Source organism: Ammospiza caudacuta, chromosome 31, assembly GCF_027887145.1.
Source record: "Ammospiza caudacuta isolate bAmmCau1 chromosome 31, bAmmCau1.pri, whole genome shotgun sequence".
Lineage (NCBI taxonomy): Eukaryota > Metazoa > Chordata > Aves > Passeriformes > Passerellidae > Ammospiza > Ammospiza caudacuta.
In genome coordinates, this window is record NC_080623.1 from 2970656 (window position 1) to 2984356 (window position 13701).

The window sequence follows — 13701 nt, forward strand, 5'->3', positions numbered from 1 at the left end:
GACTGGAGGGGCAGGATGGCAAAAAGGGCTTGTAGGGGAGGCCATGGGGTGCTGGGAGGGGCAGGATGTGACCCCAAACCCTCAGCAGTGGCACAAAGTCCTGGCCTCCCTCGCTGAGCCCCACCAGGCCAGGGATTAGCCCTGAAACAGGGAATAAAAGTTTTCTCTAATCCTCTTGGGGGGATTACCAGCACTGCCACACCCAGGGTGGGATCTGGCCCGGCCTCAGCCCCCCCCAGCGCTGCCGCTGACCTGGGACCTTTTAATCCACCCACACAAACCCCCTGCTCCAGCCTGGGGATCCTCGGAGATGCTGTGGGCAAAGATGCTGCTGTCTGGCCGTGTCCATCTGTCCATCCATCCATCCATCTGTCCGTCCATCCGCCAGACTTAGGCGGGTCCCACCTGCTCTCAGTGACATCCAGGCACCCGAGTCCCCTGTGCTCAGGGCAGGATCCCAGTGCACATCCCGCTCCATTCCCAAGGGTCACTGGAGATGCTGCAGCCAAGGACACTGATGTCTGGCCATGTCCATCCGTGCTGGTCCGTGTCCATCCGTCCATCCATCCATCCATCCATCCATCCATCTGCTGCTCAGGGCAGGATCCCAGTGCACATCCTGTTCCCAAGGGTCACTGGAGGTGCTGCAGCCAAGGATGCTTCTGTCCAGCCATGTCCATCTGTGTTGATCCATGTCCATCCGTCCATCTGTCCATCCACTGGGCTCACTGCCCATTCCCTACATCCACCCACACAAGCCCCCAGCGCCATCCCACACCTTCAGAGGTGCTACAGGCAAGGACACAGCTGTCCATCCACACTCAGCTGTCCATCTGTCCATCTGCCACTCAGGGCAGGATCCCAGTGCACATCCTGCTCCATTCCCAAGGGTCACTGGAGATGCTGCAGCCAAGGACATTCCTGCCCAGCCATGTCCATCCGTGCTGGTCCGTGTCCATCTGTCCATCTGTCCATCTGTCCATCTGTCCATCTGCACCTAGCCGTCTGTCTGTCCATCTGTCCATCCGTGAGGCTCCGGTCGGTCCCTACGTGCCCTCGGTGGCAGGGTCAGGCTCAGACAGGCGCCGCTCGCCCTGCGCCGTGGGCGCTGCCAGGCTCTCGGCCTGCAGGAGCAGGTTGCAGCCGAGGAAGAGGATGGCGAAGGTGACGGCGAGGCAGAGCACCAGGACCACGGCGATCTGGGCGGCCTCGCTCAGCCCCGTGTCCTCACGGGTGGCGTTCATGTCCCCCTCCTCCTCCTCCTCCTCGTCTTCCTCCCGGGAGCGGAGTGTGGCGGTGACAGACGCGAGGGTTTAAGTGATGTCAGGAACTCTCTGATCCTCCCTCCACGGCCCCCCTCACGCTCACTGGTGCTGGGTGCCCCCCCCCCCCGGCAAGGGGCAGCAGTTTTGCCCCGCCCTGGAGCCCCCCTGGAGGGGGGCAGAGTCCTGCAGGGAAGGGGGAGTCACCCCAGCCCCCTCCTGAGGTGCCCTGGGGGGCAGTTGGGGCTCCCCATTCTGGCTGTCCCCACTGCAGGCACTCGGCCCCACAGCACTGGGGTGCAATGGGGAGCCCATGGCTCAGGGGACCCCCAGCTCAGCCCCATGGTGTGAGTGTGCCATGGGGACCCCCAGCTCAGCCCCATGGCGTGAGTGTGGCATGGGGACCCTCAGTTCAGCTCCATAGCACTCAATCCCCCATGGGGACCCCCAGCTCAGCCCCACTACACTGGGGTCCCCCAGCTCAGCTCCATCACACTGGGGACCCCCAGCTCAGCCCCATGGTGTGAGTGTGCCATGGGGACCCCCAGCTCAGCCCCACAGCAATGAGGACCCCCCAGCTCAGCCCCTTGGTTTTGGAAGTGATTTGGGACCACCAGCTCAGCCTCAGCATCCATTCCCCCCTCCCATGGCCCCCACAGCCAGGACATGACCAGGCTCTGTGAAAGCAGAAACTCTTTATTTTTGGGGCAGCTCTGGCCCCCCAGGGACAGGAGTGACACTGGGGACAGGTGGTGATAAGGGACACGGCCAGCACTGGCTGTGTGGCACCAAGTGTGCTGCAGAGGGGTGGGGTGGGGTGTCACCCTGACCCCCAGCACCCTGCCAGGCCCCAGCACCACTCAGGGCTGGTGCCACCCTTGCCCTGAGGACTCACCCCGGTCATCAGCTAGGCCGGAGCCACTGAGCCAGTTCTCCAGGATGGACAAAACCAAGGAGTAACAACCCCCAAATTACAGGCTAGGCCAAGCCAAGCTCCTCCCAGAAGCTTTCTGGAGGTGAAGGAGGGGATCCAAGCAGAGTCACTGCCCCAAAAGTGCCACGGTGACCCTGCCTGGGTGACACCAGCCCTACAGTGCCAGCGTGTCCTTGATGAGCCGGCGCATGGTGGTGGTGACCGAGGTGCCCAGGGAGTCCGTGATCTGGTAGGAGATCTTGTACAGGTAGGGCTGCACGTCCTTCAGGCTGGTGTCAAAGACATTGTCCACCTCAGACTGGGTGGGCATCTTGGGCAGGTACTCGTGGCGGTTCATCACCTCCACGATGTTGATGATCTTCTCGCAGAGCTTCTCCCCCACCTTCTCGCGGCAGATCTGCCGCTCCTGCTCGTTGGCCAGGTTCACCACGTTCACCTTGATGGTCCACAGCTCCCAGGGAATGCACTCATCCGAGAAGGGCCACCGGGATTTCTTCTTCTGGTAGAACTCCAGGGAGATCTGCCCCATGCCGTCGGAGCCGGAGCTGCGCAGCGCGTCCTGCGGGGCAGCACGGGGGTCACGGGGGAGCAGGGACTGACCAACCCTCCCCAGGCACATCCCACTGGGGTTTACAGAATCACAGAGCTGGAAGAGACCCCCAAGGATCATCCAGACCCACCCCTGTGCCTGAGAGCAGTGTGCAAACACTCCCTGAGCTCTGGCAGCCTTGGGGCCATGACCACATCCTGGGGAGCTGTTCCAGCCCCCATCACCCTGTGGGGAAAGGAGCTTTTCCCCAGTATCCATCCCACCCCTTCCCTGCCACAGCTCTATCCATTCTCTCAGTGCTGTCACTGTCCCACGGAGCAGAGACCATAGTGCCCTGGGGATGAAGCTGAGGAGTCTCCTCTCAGTCTCCTCCAGCTTTCAACTGTTATCTTTTATATCAAGAGTTCTGTTATCATTACAGTGCAAGGATTCCATACCCTCAGAGTTTTGTGCCTCCTCGATGTTTTCTGTAAGCAGTTCCTCTACACACTGACTCTTCTTGGTCCTTGCAGTAATCATCTGAGTCCAGATCCCAGCAATCCACTCTTTTATACCACTTGTTCTTATTTGCTACAGGTGTAGCTCCTAATCTTTTACTAATTAGTCCAGCTACAACTCATTGGGGGATAAGACTACATTCTACATCACCTTAATTTACCCATATGTATCCCCCTACACTGCTCATTTTAATCCACCCACAGGAGCCCCCTGCTCCATCTTGGGGCACCCTTGCAGATGTGTGGCTTCCCTTTAACCCCTTTCACGCTCTCCATTTTCCCTCCTCTCACCTTAAACTCCCCCACAGCCTTGCGGAGAGCGCGGTCGAGCTCCTCGGAGGAGACGCGCACGTAGGCGAAGTCGATGAAGTCACAGTCCACGTCCTGGGTGCCCACGGTGCCAATGGAGTAGGTGCCCTCCTTCTTGTAGTGGAACTTGCCGGTGCTGCGGTGCAGCAGGACGGTGTGGAGCACGGCCAGCATGGCCTCCTCCACCTGCCTGCCCTCCACCGACACCTCCAGCACCTCGGCGCGGCAGTTCATGGCGGGGCCGGCGCTGGAGGGGCCACAGCAGCGGCTGCTGAGGGGACACGAGGGTGGCACAGGGGGGTTGGGTGCTGCCAGGCTTAGGTGACAGCCCCTCTGCCTCCCCACTGTGTGCTGGTGTCCTGGTAGCCCACAGGGACCCAGCCAGGTGTCCTGACTTGAATCCCCCACATGCCAAAAAAATCCAGGCACTCTTGGTATAGACCCCACAGAGACCCAGATGTCCTGATTTGAATTCCCCATGTGCCACAAGGATCCAGGCACCCTTGGTACAGATCCCCCATAGCCCCAGATGCCCTGATTTGGGTCCCCCACATGCCACAAGGATCCAGGCACCCTCAGTACAGGCCCCCCATAGCCCCACAGAGTTGGGGTTGGTTGAAATCTCTCACATCCCACAGACATGGGCCCTCGCAGAAGTTCAGGGGGGTCCAGGACTGGGTGTCCCAAAGAGATCCAGGTGTCCCAGGATGGGACCCAAATGTCCTGGTCGGGTCCCCTCAGGGATCCAATACCCCAGATGGGACCCGAATGTCCTGGTCAGATCCCCTCAGGGATCCAATACCCCAGAAGGGACCCAAATGTCCTGCTCAGGTCCCCTCATGGATCCAATATCCCAGAGGGACCCAAATGTCCTGCTCAGGTCCCCTCAGGAACCCAAATATCCTTCTCAGGTCCCCTCATGGATCCAATACCCCAGAAGGGACCCAAATGTCCTGCTCAGGTCCCCTCATGGATCCAATATCCCAGAGGGACCCGAATGTCCTGCTCAGGTCCCCTCAGGAACCCAAATGTCCTTCTCAGGTCCCCTCATGGATCCAATACCCCTGAGGGACCCAAATATCCTGATCGGATCCTCTCAGGGATCTAATACTCTGAGGGACCCAAATGTCCTGGTCAGGTCCCCTCAGGGACCCAAATGTCCTGCTCAGGTCCCCTCGTGGATCCTATACCCCTGAGGGACCCGGGTGTCCCCGTACAGGCCCACCCCCACCTCACAGGAGCCCGGGGGATCCCGGCTGGGTCCCCCAAAACACCACACAGGCCCAGACGTCGCGGCTCGAGCCCACCTCAGTCTCCCACGGAGCGCCTCAGGCTCCCTCCAGGCTTGAGGTCCCGGTCCCCCCTCGGTCCCTGCGCCCCCTCAGCCCGGGCCCGGCCCCGGTCCCCACTCACCGCCCGGGCCCGACCATCTGACGGCACGGAGGAGGGAAGTGGATCATCCCATCTACGCGGGGGGGTGCAGAACACACCACCGGCACCGTAGCCACTCTTCCGGCCATGACCACGGTATTTCATCACTCTGAACTTGATTCCGTTAATATTTTTCCCTTTCGGTGCCGTTCTTGCCCGCGAGGTGTCACCGGAGGTGGATTGGCCGTTCCGAGTCCGCGGATTCCCCTCTTCGCTGCTTGGTTCGTTCCAAAAGGGACATAGAGCTGGAAGGCCGCAGCCCAGAGCGTCTCACGTGCTCCATGGCGCCCCCAGCTCTGGAGGCTCCTCGGGGGTACAGCAGCGGGGCCGGTGTCCCCCGCTGACCCCTGCGGGGACAAGGCGACAACGGGGGGGACACGCGTGGGGACACCGGACACAGGGGCACGGGGGACACCTGGATATAAAGGGACACAAGGATATGGGACAGCAGGGGAAATAAAGAAAGGGGGGAACACAGGGACAGACGGACACAAGGGACAGCGTGACATGGGGGATACTGGATAAAGGGACACGAAGACTAGAGGGACAAAGGGACAGTGGGATGGCTGGATATGGGGATAGGATGGACACGGGGACACGTGGATATTGGGTGCAGTGTGAGCAGGGATGTGGGTGACGCCTGTGGGGACATGGGACAGAAGGGCACGGGGAACACCTGGGTATGAAGTGACACAAGGATATGGGACAGCAGGAGAAATAAAGAAAAGGGGGGATACAGATGGACACAAGGGACAGAGTGACACAGAATATGGGGACATGGGGGGATAGTGGATGAAGGCACATGAAGACTAGAGGGACAAAGGGACAGTGGGATGGCTGGGTATGGGGATAGGGATGGATATGGGGACACGTGGATATGGGGCGCAGTGGGAGCAGGGACTCAGGGACTTGGAGGACACAGGAACAGGGGACGGATGGACATGGGGACACAGGGAAAGGGGACATTTGGGGCACTGATCTGCTATCCTGCCATGGGGACACACGGCTCGGTGTCAGTCGCAGCAGGAATGTGGCCGTGTCACCGTGCGGGCACACACCGACACGGCCGCGTCTGTGCCGAGCAGCCCCGGGCCCGCCCGCCGGTTCCACGGAGCTGCTTTCACTCGGCTCTGCCGGTACCGTCCCCGTCCCTCCCGCAGCAGCCCGTGCCGAGGGAACGGGGACAGCGATGGGGACAAGGTGGCAGAGGGCAGCTCTGAGCTGTGGGGAGGGGACAGAGCAACCGCGCCGGTGCCAACCCGGTGCCCACCGTGCCCCGGTTCCCGTTCGCGGCCCCGCCGTGCGTCAGCGCTGTCCCCAGGCGGGGGCGGCGGCGGGGGGGACAGAGGGACCCTTGTTTTTTGTCGCTGCGGGCGCCCCCGGCCCCGAGCCTCAATGTGGCCCTTGTTCAGAGTGTGCCCGTTCAGTTTGCTCCGGGGCCAGGCTGTCCCCAGCAGCAGGAAGGCGACAAGCCGGGAGACAAATCAGCCACGCGTGTCACCCTCCTGCTTTGGTGTCGCCGGCTCTGTCCCCAACTCCTGGGCTGGGGACCCCAAACGCTGCCACCACCCCCCCGCCAGGGCTGGCCCTGCCAGCGGCCACGTCCCCAGGAACACGAGCGGGGATCACGGTCACGCTTCCCGGTTATTTTGGGGAGGATAAATCAGGCGGGCGACAGGTGCGGGGCAGCGGCAGCCGGGGGTGAGTGACGGTTCAAGGGCAGCGCCGTGGGCAACGTGAGGCTCCGGAGCCGCGGCTGTCCCCGGCTGTCCCCGCTCCGGAGCCCGGGCTGTCCCTAACTCTGGCATCCTGGCTCCGGAGCCCCGGCTGCCCCCGGTTTGACGTCCCGGCTGTCCCTGGTTTGGCATCCCGGCTGTCCCCGGCTGTCCCGGCTCTGGAGCCCCGGCTGTCCCCAGCTCTGGTATCCCGGCTCTGGAGCCCTGACAGTCCCTAGATCCACTGTCCCGGCTGTCCCCGGCTCCGGAGCCCCGGCTGTCCCCTGTTTGGCATCCCAGCTGTCCCCAGATCCACCGGTCCGGCTGTCCCCGGCTCTGGAGCCCCGGCTGTCCCCGATTTTGGCATCCGGGTTGTCCCCGGTTTGACATCCCGGCTGTCCCCAGATCCACCGGTCCGGCTGTCGCCGGTTTGGCATCCCGGCTGTCGCCGTCTCCAGTGCCCCAGCTGTCCCCAGATGCCCCGGCCTGGCTGTCCCCAGCTCTGGCATCCTGACTCCAGCTGTCCCCGGCTCCATCACCCCGGCTGTCCCAGCTCCAGTTCTCTGTTTTTTCCCCGGCTCCAGCGTCTTGTTTTTATCCCGCCCAAGTGTCCCAGCTGCCCCCAGCTCTGACATCTACACTGTCCCCAGCCCGGCTGTCACCAGCTCCTGTCCCCAGCTCTAACTGTCCCCAGTTTGCCTGTCCCAGCTCCCGTGTCCTGTTTCCCAATCCCCGAATTTTAACTAAAAGGGAACACAAGGGACAAAGGTCCCGCCCAGTGGCTCTCACTGTACGGACAAGTTTATATACAGAAAATGGCCAAAAAGAGGGAAAATCAGAAAAATATATATAAAGGGGGGTTGAGGGGGCCGGAGCCACCCCTCGCTCACGCCCCCCGCTCTGTACAGGGCCCGGCCGGCGCTATTTACATCAGGGGCGTTTTTACAGGGGAGGAGGGCACCGCGCAGGCGATGCCCCCGGGGAAGACGGCACCGGGGCTGCTGGGAGGCAGCGCCCTGAGCCGTGAAGGCACGTGGGGCACCCCAAAAAGTGCCCTCAAGAAGACTCAGGCATCTGAGGCGGGACCCAGATATCCTGGGAGTGATCCCAGGCATCCTTGGAGTGATGCAGGGGTGGTCCCAGGCATCCCAGGAGTGATCTAGGGGTGCCCAGGGGATCCCAGGCATCCTGTGGATGACCCAGGAGGGGGCTCCAGGCATCCTAGGAGTGATCCAGGGATGCCCAGGTGGTTTTTGGGCATTCTGAGGGTCACCCAGGGGGCGTCCCAAACATCCCAGGGCTGATCTAGGGGTACCCAGGGGATGTTCCAGATATCCTGGGAGCGATCCCAGGCATCCCTGGAGTGATGCAGGGGTGGTCCCAGGCACCCCAGGAGCGATCTAGGGGTGCCCAGGGGGTCCCAGGTATCCTGTGGATGACCCAGGAGGGGGTTCCAGGTGTTCTGGGGGTGATCCAGGGGTATGCATGGAGTCTTGGGAATGGCCTGGGGGGGGGGGTCCCAGGTGTCCCAGAGGTCGTTCAGGAGTCCACAGGGGTGTCCTGGGCATCCCAGAACTGATCCAGGAGTGACCAGGGCAGGTTCCAGGCGTCCCAGAAGTGATCCAGGGATACCCCAGGTGGTTTTTGGGCATTCTGGGGGTCACCCAGGGAGGGTCCCAGACATCCCAGGGCTGATCTAGGGGTACCCAGGGGATGTTCCAGGCATCCCAGGGGTGACCCAGGGGTGCCCAGAGGGTTCCCAGGCATCCTTGGACTGAACCAGGGTTACCCAGGGCGGGTCCCAGATGTCCCCAGGCAGGTCAGGGGCTCATGGCAGCCCCTTGCCGGGGACTCAGAAAGGCAGAGTGTCCATGAAGATCTTGTCCACGATGGGTGGTGGCGGCACCAGATCCTCCAGCTTGAGGTAGAAGATGCGCTGGAGGCCCTGGGTGCAGAGGCTGCGCAGCTCGGGCAGCTTGCCCAGCAGCTTGGAGAGGCAGCTGGAGCGGCCGGGCTCGGGCCCTGCTGCCGCCACGTGGTCCTTGAGGCAGCCCACGATGCGGTTCTGCAGCTCCTCCACCCGCTTGGGCTCCTTCAGGCCGTGCCGGTCTGCGGGGACAGACAGCGTGTGGGACCGCGGGGACAGACACCAGGTGGCGATGGGGACAGCGACAAGCCTGGAGCTGGGAGGATCTCACCTGTGATGATGACGAGGGCGGCGAGGCAGGAGAAGGAGGGGACATCGACGCTCATGCGGTGCAGGCTCTGGGAGAACTCGAGGATGGCGTCGATCCACTCGCCGAAGCCACGCACGCACTGCTGCCGGTGCAGCACCACGCCGTTGCAGAAGATGAGTTTGCCTTCCTCTGGCTTGGAGCTGCCAGGAGAAATCCAGGTGTCACCCCTGGGCACAGCTCAGGGGCTCACCCAGCAGAAATCCAGGTGTCACCTCCCCCCAGCTGGGGCTTCCCCAGCAGAAATCCAGGTGTCACCCCCAGGCACAGCTCGGGATGCCACAGCACAAATCCAGGTGTCATCCCCAGCAGAAATCCAGGTGTCACCCTGGGACACAGCTTGGGCTCCCCCAGTAGAAATCCAGGTGCCACCCCAGCAGATATCCAGGTGTCACCTTGGGGACAGCTTGGGATGCCCCAGGAGAAATCCAGGTGCCACCCCCAGCAGAAATCCAGGTGTCACCCTGGGGACAGCTTGGGATGCCCCAGGAGAAATCCAGGGTGTCACCCCCAGGCACAGCTCGGGGTTCCCCAGCAGAAATTGAGGTGCCACCCCCGGGCACAGCTCAGGCATCCCCAGAAGAAATCCTGGTGTCACCCCCCCCAGCTTGAGCTCCCCCAGCAGAAACCCAGGTGTCACCCTCAGCAGAAGCCCAGGCGTCACCGCCAGGAGAAACCCAGGTGTCACCCCCTGCTCTGGGCTGCCCCGGGGCTCACCGGTACGCCAGGCGAAGGATGAAGAGCTCCAGGAAGGCTGACTCCAGCAGGAGGTCCTGGTCCTCCTTGGGCAGCTCGCTGAAGCCCTGGATCTTCTCGGCCCACTTGCGGATGACGTCCATGGAGCCGGTGAGGAGGTCGTAGAACTGCTGCACGTCCACAGAGTCCTCCTTCTCAAACGGGCACGGGGCTGACTCCTGGAACTGCCGTGGGCACGGGTCAGGAGTGGGGTGGGCACGGGTGAAGAACTGGGGTGGGGATGGGTCAGGATCTGGGATGGGGATGGGTGAAGATTGGGATGGGCACGGGTAAAGAACTGGGATGGGAATGAGTCAGGACTAAGATGGGTCAGGAGTGGGATAGGGATGGATCCGGAGTGAGGTGGGCACAGGTCAGGATTGGGATGGGTCAGGATTGGGATGGGGATGGGTCAAGATTGGGATGGGGATGATCCAGGACCGGGATGGGGAGGGGTCAGGATCTGGGATGGGGATGGGTGAAGAACTGGGATGGGGTGGGCCAGGACTGGAATTGGGATGGGTCAGGATTGGGATGGGATGGGATGGGATGGGATGGGATGGGATGGGATGGGATGGGATGGGATGGGATGGGATGGGATGGGATGGGATGAGATGGGATGGGATGGGTCAAGATTGGGATGGGGATGATCCAGGACTGGGATAGGGATGGGTGAAGAACTGGGATGGGCCAGGATTGGGATGAGTCAGGATTGGGATGGGGATGGGTCAAGATTGAGATGGGGATGGGTCAGGAACTGGAATGGGTCAGGACCTAGGAGAGGGGTGGATTGGGAATTGGGTTGGGAATGGGATCAGGAGCTGGGATGAAGATGGGTGAGGAACTGGGTGGGAATGGGATCAAGATTTGGGATGGCGACATGTCGGGAACTGTTGGGTTAGCAACAGGGATGAGTTTGGATCAGGAACAGGATGAGGACAGCACCAGGAACTGGGATGGGGATGGGTGAGGAACTGGGATGGGGATGGGTGAGGAACTGGGACAGGGATGGGTCAGGTTTGGGATGGGGATGGGTCAGGATCCAACTGCAGCCCCAGCACAGCCCTGGGCAGGGCGTGGAGTGGCACCAGCCCTACCTTGGAGTAGTCGAGCTTGGTGGCGCTGGGGATGGAGTCGATGTGAGCCCGCACCAGCGAGGTGATGAGGCTGACGGGGGACGCATCCGGCGGCTGCTTGGGCTTGGAGGGGAGCCGGCCCCGCCTCCCCTTCAGGCTGTCGGTCCGGACCACTGTGTTGGGATTGCAGTGAGTGCCTGTCCCCAGAGCAGCCAAGAGAGGCTGCAGAGAGGGGACTGGGGAGGGTTCTGGTACCTTCTTTGACCATGCCCACGGCCAGGCACTTCTGGAAGCGGCAGAACTGGCAGCGGTTCCTGCGCCGCTTGTCCACAGGGCAGTCCTTGTTGGCCAGGCAGATGTACTTGGCATTCTTCTGCACTGTGCGCTGCGCGTGGGGAAGGAGCGGCCGAGCTCAGCCCGGGGCGCTCAGCTCTGAACAAAAACCCTTTTGTCCTCCCGTGCCTCCCTCTCCAGCCCAGCATCCGGCTCCGTGTCCCTGCCCGGGCCACCCCTCAGCATCCTCCCACCGCCGCAGAGCACTGTGGGAGTATCCTCACCTTGAAGAATCCCTTGCAGCCCTCGCAGGTGCGCACGCCGTAGTGCTGGCATGACGCGTTGTCCCCGCACACGGCGCAGCGCCCCTCGCCCGCCCCGGGGCTGCGCACCTTGCTGGGCCCCTCCAGCAGCGGCGAGCTGGGAGCCAAGGGCAGCCCCCCGAACCCCCTGGGACCCCCCTGGCTCGGGGGAAACGCGTCCGTGTCCAGCAGCCGCGGGTCCACACGGGGCGAGGGGCCCAGCTGCCCCTTGAGGGTCGCCGGGGAGCCAGCAGGGCTGGGGGCCGGGGGGCTGAAGGCGAAAAAAGGAGGCTGAGACCCCCCACTCTTGGCTGGCTCAGCCCAGGGCTGCCCGGCCTCATAGTTCGGCAGCGGCGAGTACGGCCCGAAGGAGCCCTCCCATGCCGCGGCCGGCGGGGGCTGGAAGCCGGGCGTGGCGGGCGAGGGGATGGAGCAGGGGCTCCCGTAGCAGTCCGAGCCGCTGGAGGACAGGGTCTCGTCCGGCTGCCCCCCAAAAGCGCTGGGGTAGCAGCCGTACACCTGGAAATCCTCCAGCTTGAAGGCGGTGGCGGCGCTGGGCTGGCCGCTGGCGGGCAGCTGGTAGAGGAAGGCGTCGAACTCGCCGGCGTAGCCGTCCATGAAGGTGCTGAAGCTGGGCAGGGCTGGAGCGGCGGCCGCCAGATCGGCTCCGGCCACTTCCATGGGGAATCGGCCGCCCTCGGGGCTGAGCAGCTCGGCCGGGCAGCGCTCGCAGGGGCCGGCGCCCGTGGTGCTGCACTGGGCCTGGATGCAGGGCATCTCTGCGGGGAGAGAGGGGAGTCAGAAATCCAGGTGTCACCTCAGCAGAAATCCACGTGTCACCTCCCACCAGCTGGGTCTCCCCCAGCAGAAATCCAAGTGTCACCCCAGCAGAAATCCAGGTGTCACCTCCCACCAGCTGGGGCTCCCCAGCAGAAATCCAGGTGTCACCCTGGGCACAGCTGGGCCTCCCCAGCAGAAATCCAGGTGTCACCCCAGGACAAATCCAGGTGTCACCATGGGACAGCTCAGGCTCCCCAGCAGAAATCCAGGTGTCACCCCAGCAGAAATTCAGGTGTCACCCCAGGACAAATCCAGGTGTCACCCCAGGACAGCTCAGGCTCCCCAGCAGAAATCCAGGGGACCCAGTACAGCCCCTCTGGCATCCAGACAGAGGATGGGGACAGGGTGGGAACAGTGAGAACCTCCCCAGGGTTCTTCTCGTGCTGGAGCTGCACCTCCATGGCCACTGGCAGTGTGGTGGCGGCCACCAGTGTCCCCAGGAAAGGTCACGGCACAGCCAATGGGTGCAAAGGACATTGGCCAAAATGCTGGCTTAGCAAAAGGCCCCGAAAGGAAAGGAGGGAGGAATGTGGCCAGCAGATTCCCAAGCCCTCGGGCTGGCCAAGCAAAGCTGGAGTTAGGGCCGAGCTGGATTTTGAGGACTCCACTTCCCCCATAATCCCTTTTAGGGCTTTTTGGGAACATCAGCGCAGGTGAGGGGGAGAGGAGCCCACCCTCTGTCCCTGGAGCCCCCCAGGGCTGTGTGCACGGATCTGGTGGGACATAAGACATAAGACATAAGCAGAGCCCTGTGTCCAGCTGAAAGCCAAGCCAGAAGTGACCCCCATGGCAAGACGATAATGTAATTCATCTCGCAGACCTTTAAAGGTCGCGCTGCGCTGGCCCCTGGCCACGTCCTGGCACGGCCCCCGCTGCCAGAGCCCCCGGATTCCCCCAGCCAAATCTGGGCAGCTCTCTGGGGCACCAGGAAAGCCGACACCCCGCCAGGAGCCGCGGTTAAAAATACCCAGCGTGGCTCCAGCGCTGGCACCCGTGGGATGGCACCGGCCCCCAGCCCCCTGCTGGCGGTCCCGGTGGGGTTTGTGCGTGTCCAGCCGGGGCAGAGGGAACAGTGACCCCACAGCTGCCTCCTGTCCCCGAATGAGGAACAGTGACCCCACAGCTGCCTCCTGTCCCCGAATGAAGCCCAGGGGACCTCAGGCCGAGCTGGGTACACACCTCAGGGCACACTGTCTGCGCCAGTGGGAGTTTCCTTGCCTGCATTAAAAGCTCGGCAGATGCAACTCCTCGACCCTTCCCGCGCTCCCAGTTCGGACGTTTTTCCTCCCACCCACTCGCTGACAGAATCTGGGGTCCCCTCTGCGCTGTCCCCCCGAGGAGCGGGCACAGATTCGCGCAGCAGCCTCTGCTCTGCCCACGGCCGGGCTCTGTTTGCAGATTCCTGCTTTGGGAGGGAGGGAGGGAGGGCAGCTGCCCGTCCGTGCCCAGCCCCGACGCTGCCGCCTGCACGGGCGGGTGGCAGCCGCTGGCACCGGGCCCCGAGCGGGGGTGGCTCCCGCTGCCCACGTCCCTGCCGGCACCT

General features: G+C 63.0%; 2 protein-coding genes across 6 annotated transcripts; both read right to left on the minus strand.

Annotated features, from left to right (window-relative positions):
- Positions 1-1938: 1938 nt before the first annotated feature.
- On the minus strand, positions 1939-5754 carry ATG101 (autophagy related 101). Of its 5 annotated transcripts, none has more exons than XM_058822064.1 (3): positions 4966-5754; positions 3535-3823; positions 1939-2755 (listed from the first exon to the last, which is right to left on the minus strand). In XM_058822064.1, the coding sequence occupies exons 1-3, from the start codon at positions 5070-5072 to the stop codon at positions 2351-2353; spliced, it is 801 nt and encodes a 266-aa protein (XP_058678047.1). In that variant the 5' UTR covers positions 5073-5754; the 3' UTR covers positions 1939-2350. The 5 variants fall into 5 exon arrangements, with proteins under 5 accessions (XP_058678047.1, XP_058678050.1, XP_058678049.1 ...); XM_058822067.1 differs by having other exon boundaries at positions 3535-3820; positions 4860-5754; XM_058822066.1 differs by having other exon boundaries at positions 4860-5754.
- Positions 5755-7481: 1727 nt separating this feature from the next.
- NR4A1 (nuclear receptor subfamily 4 group A member 1) lies at positions 7482-12095 on the minus strand. The gene is made up of 6 exons (XM_058822053.1): positions 11301-12095; positions 10999-11128; positions 10765-10916; positions 9650-9852; positions 8897-9075; positions 7482-8807 (listed from the first exon to the last, which is right to left on the minus strand). The coding sequence occupies exons 1-6, from the start codon at positions 12093-12095 to the stop codon at positions 8551-8553; spliced, it is 1716 nt and encodes a 571-aa protein (XP_058678036.1). The 3' UTR covers positions 7482-8550.
- Between the last annotated feature and the right edge of the window lie 1606 nt (positions 12096-13701).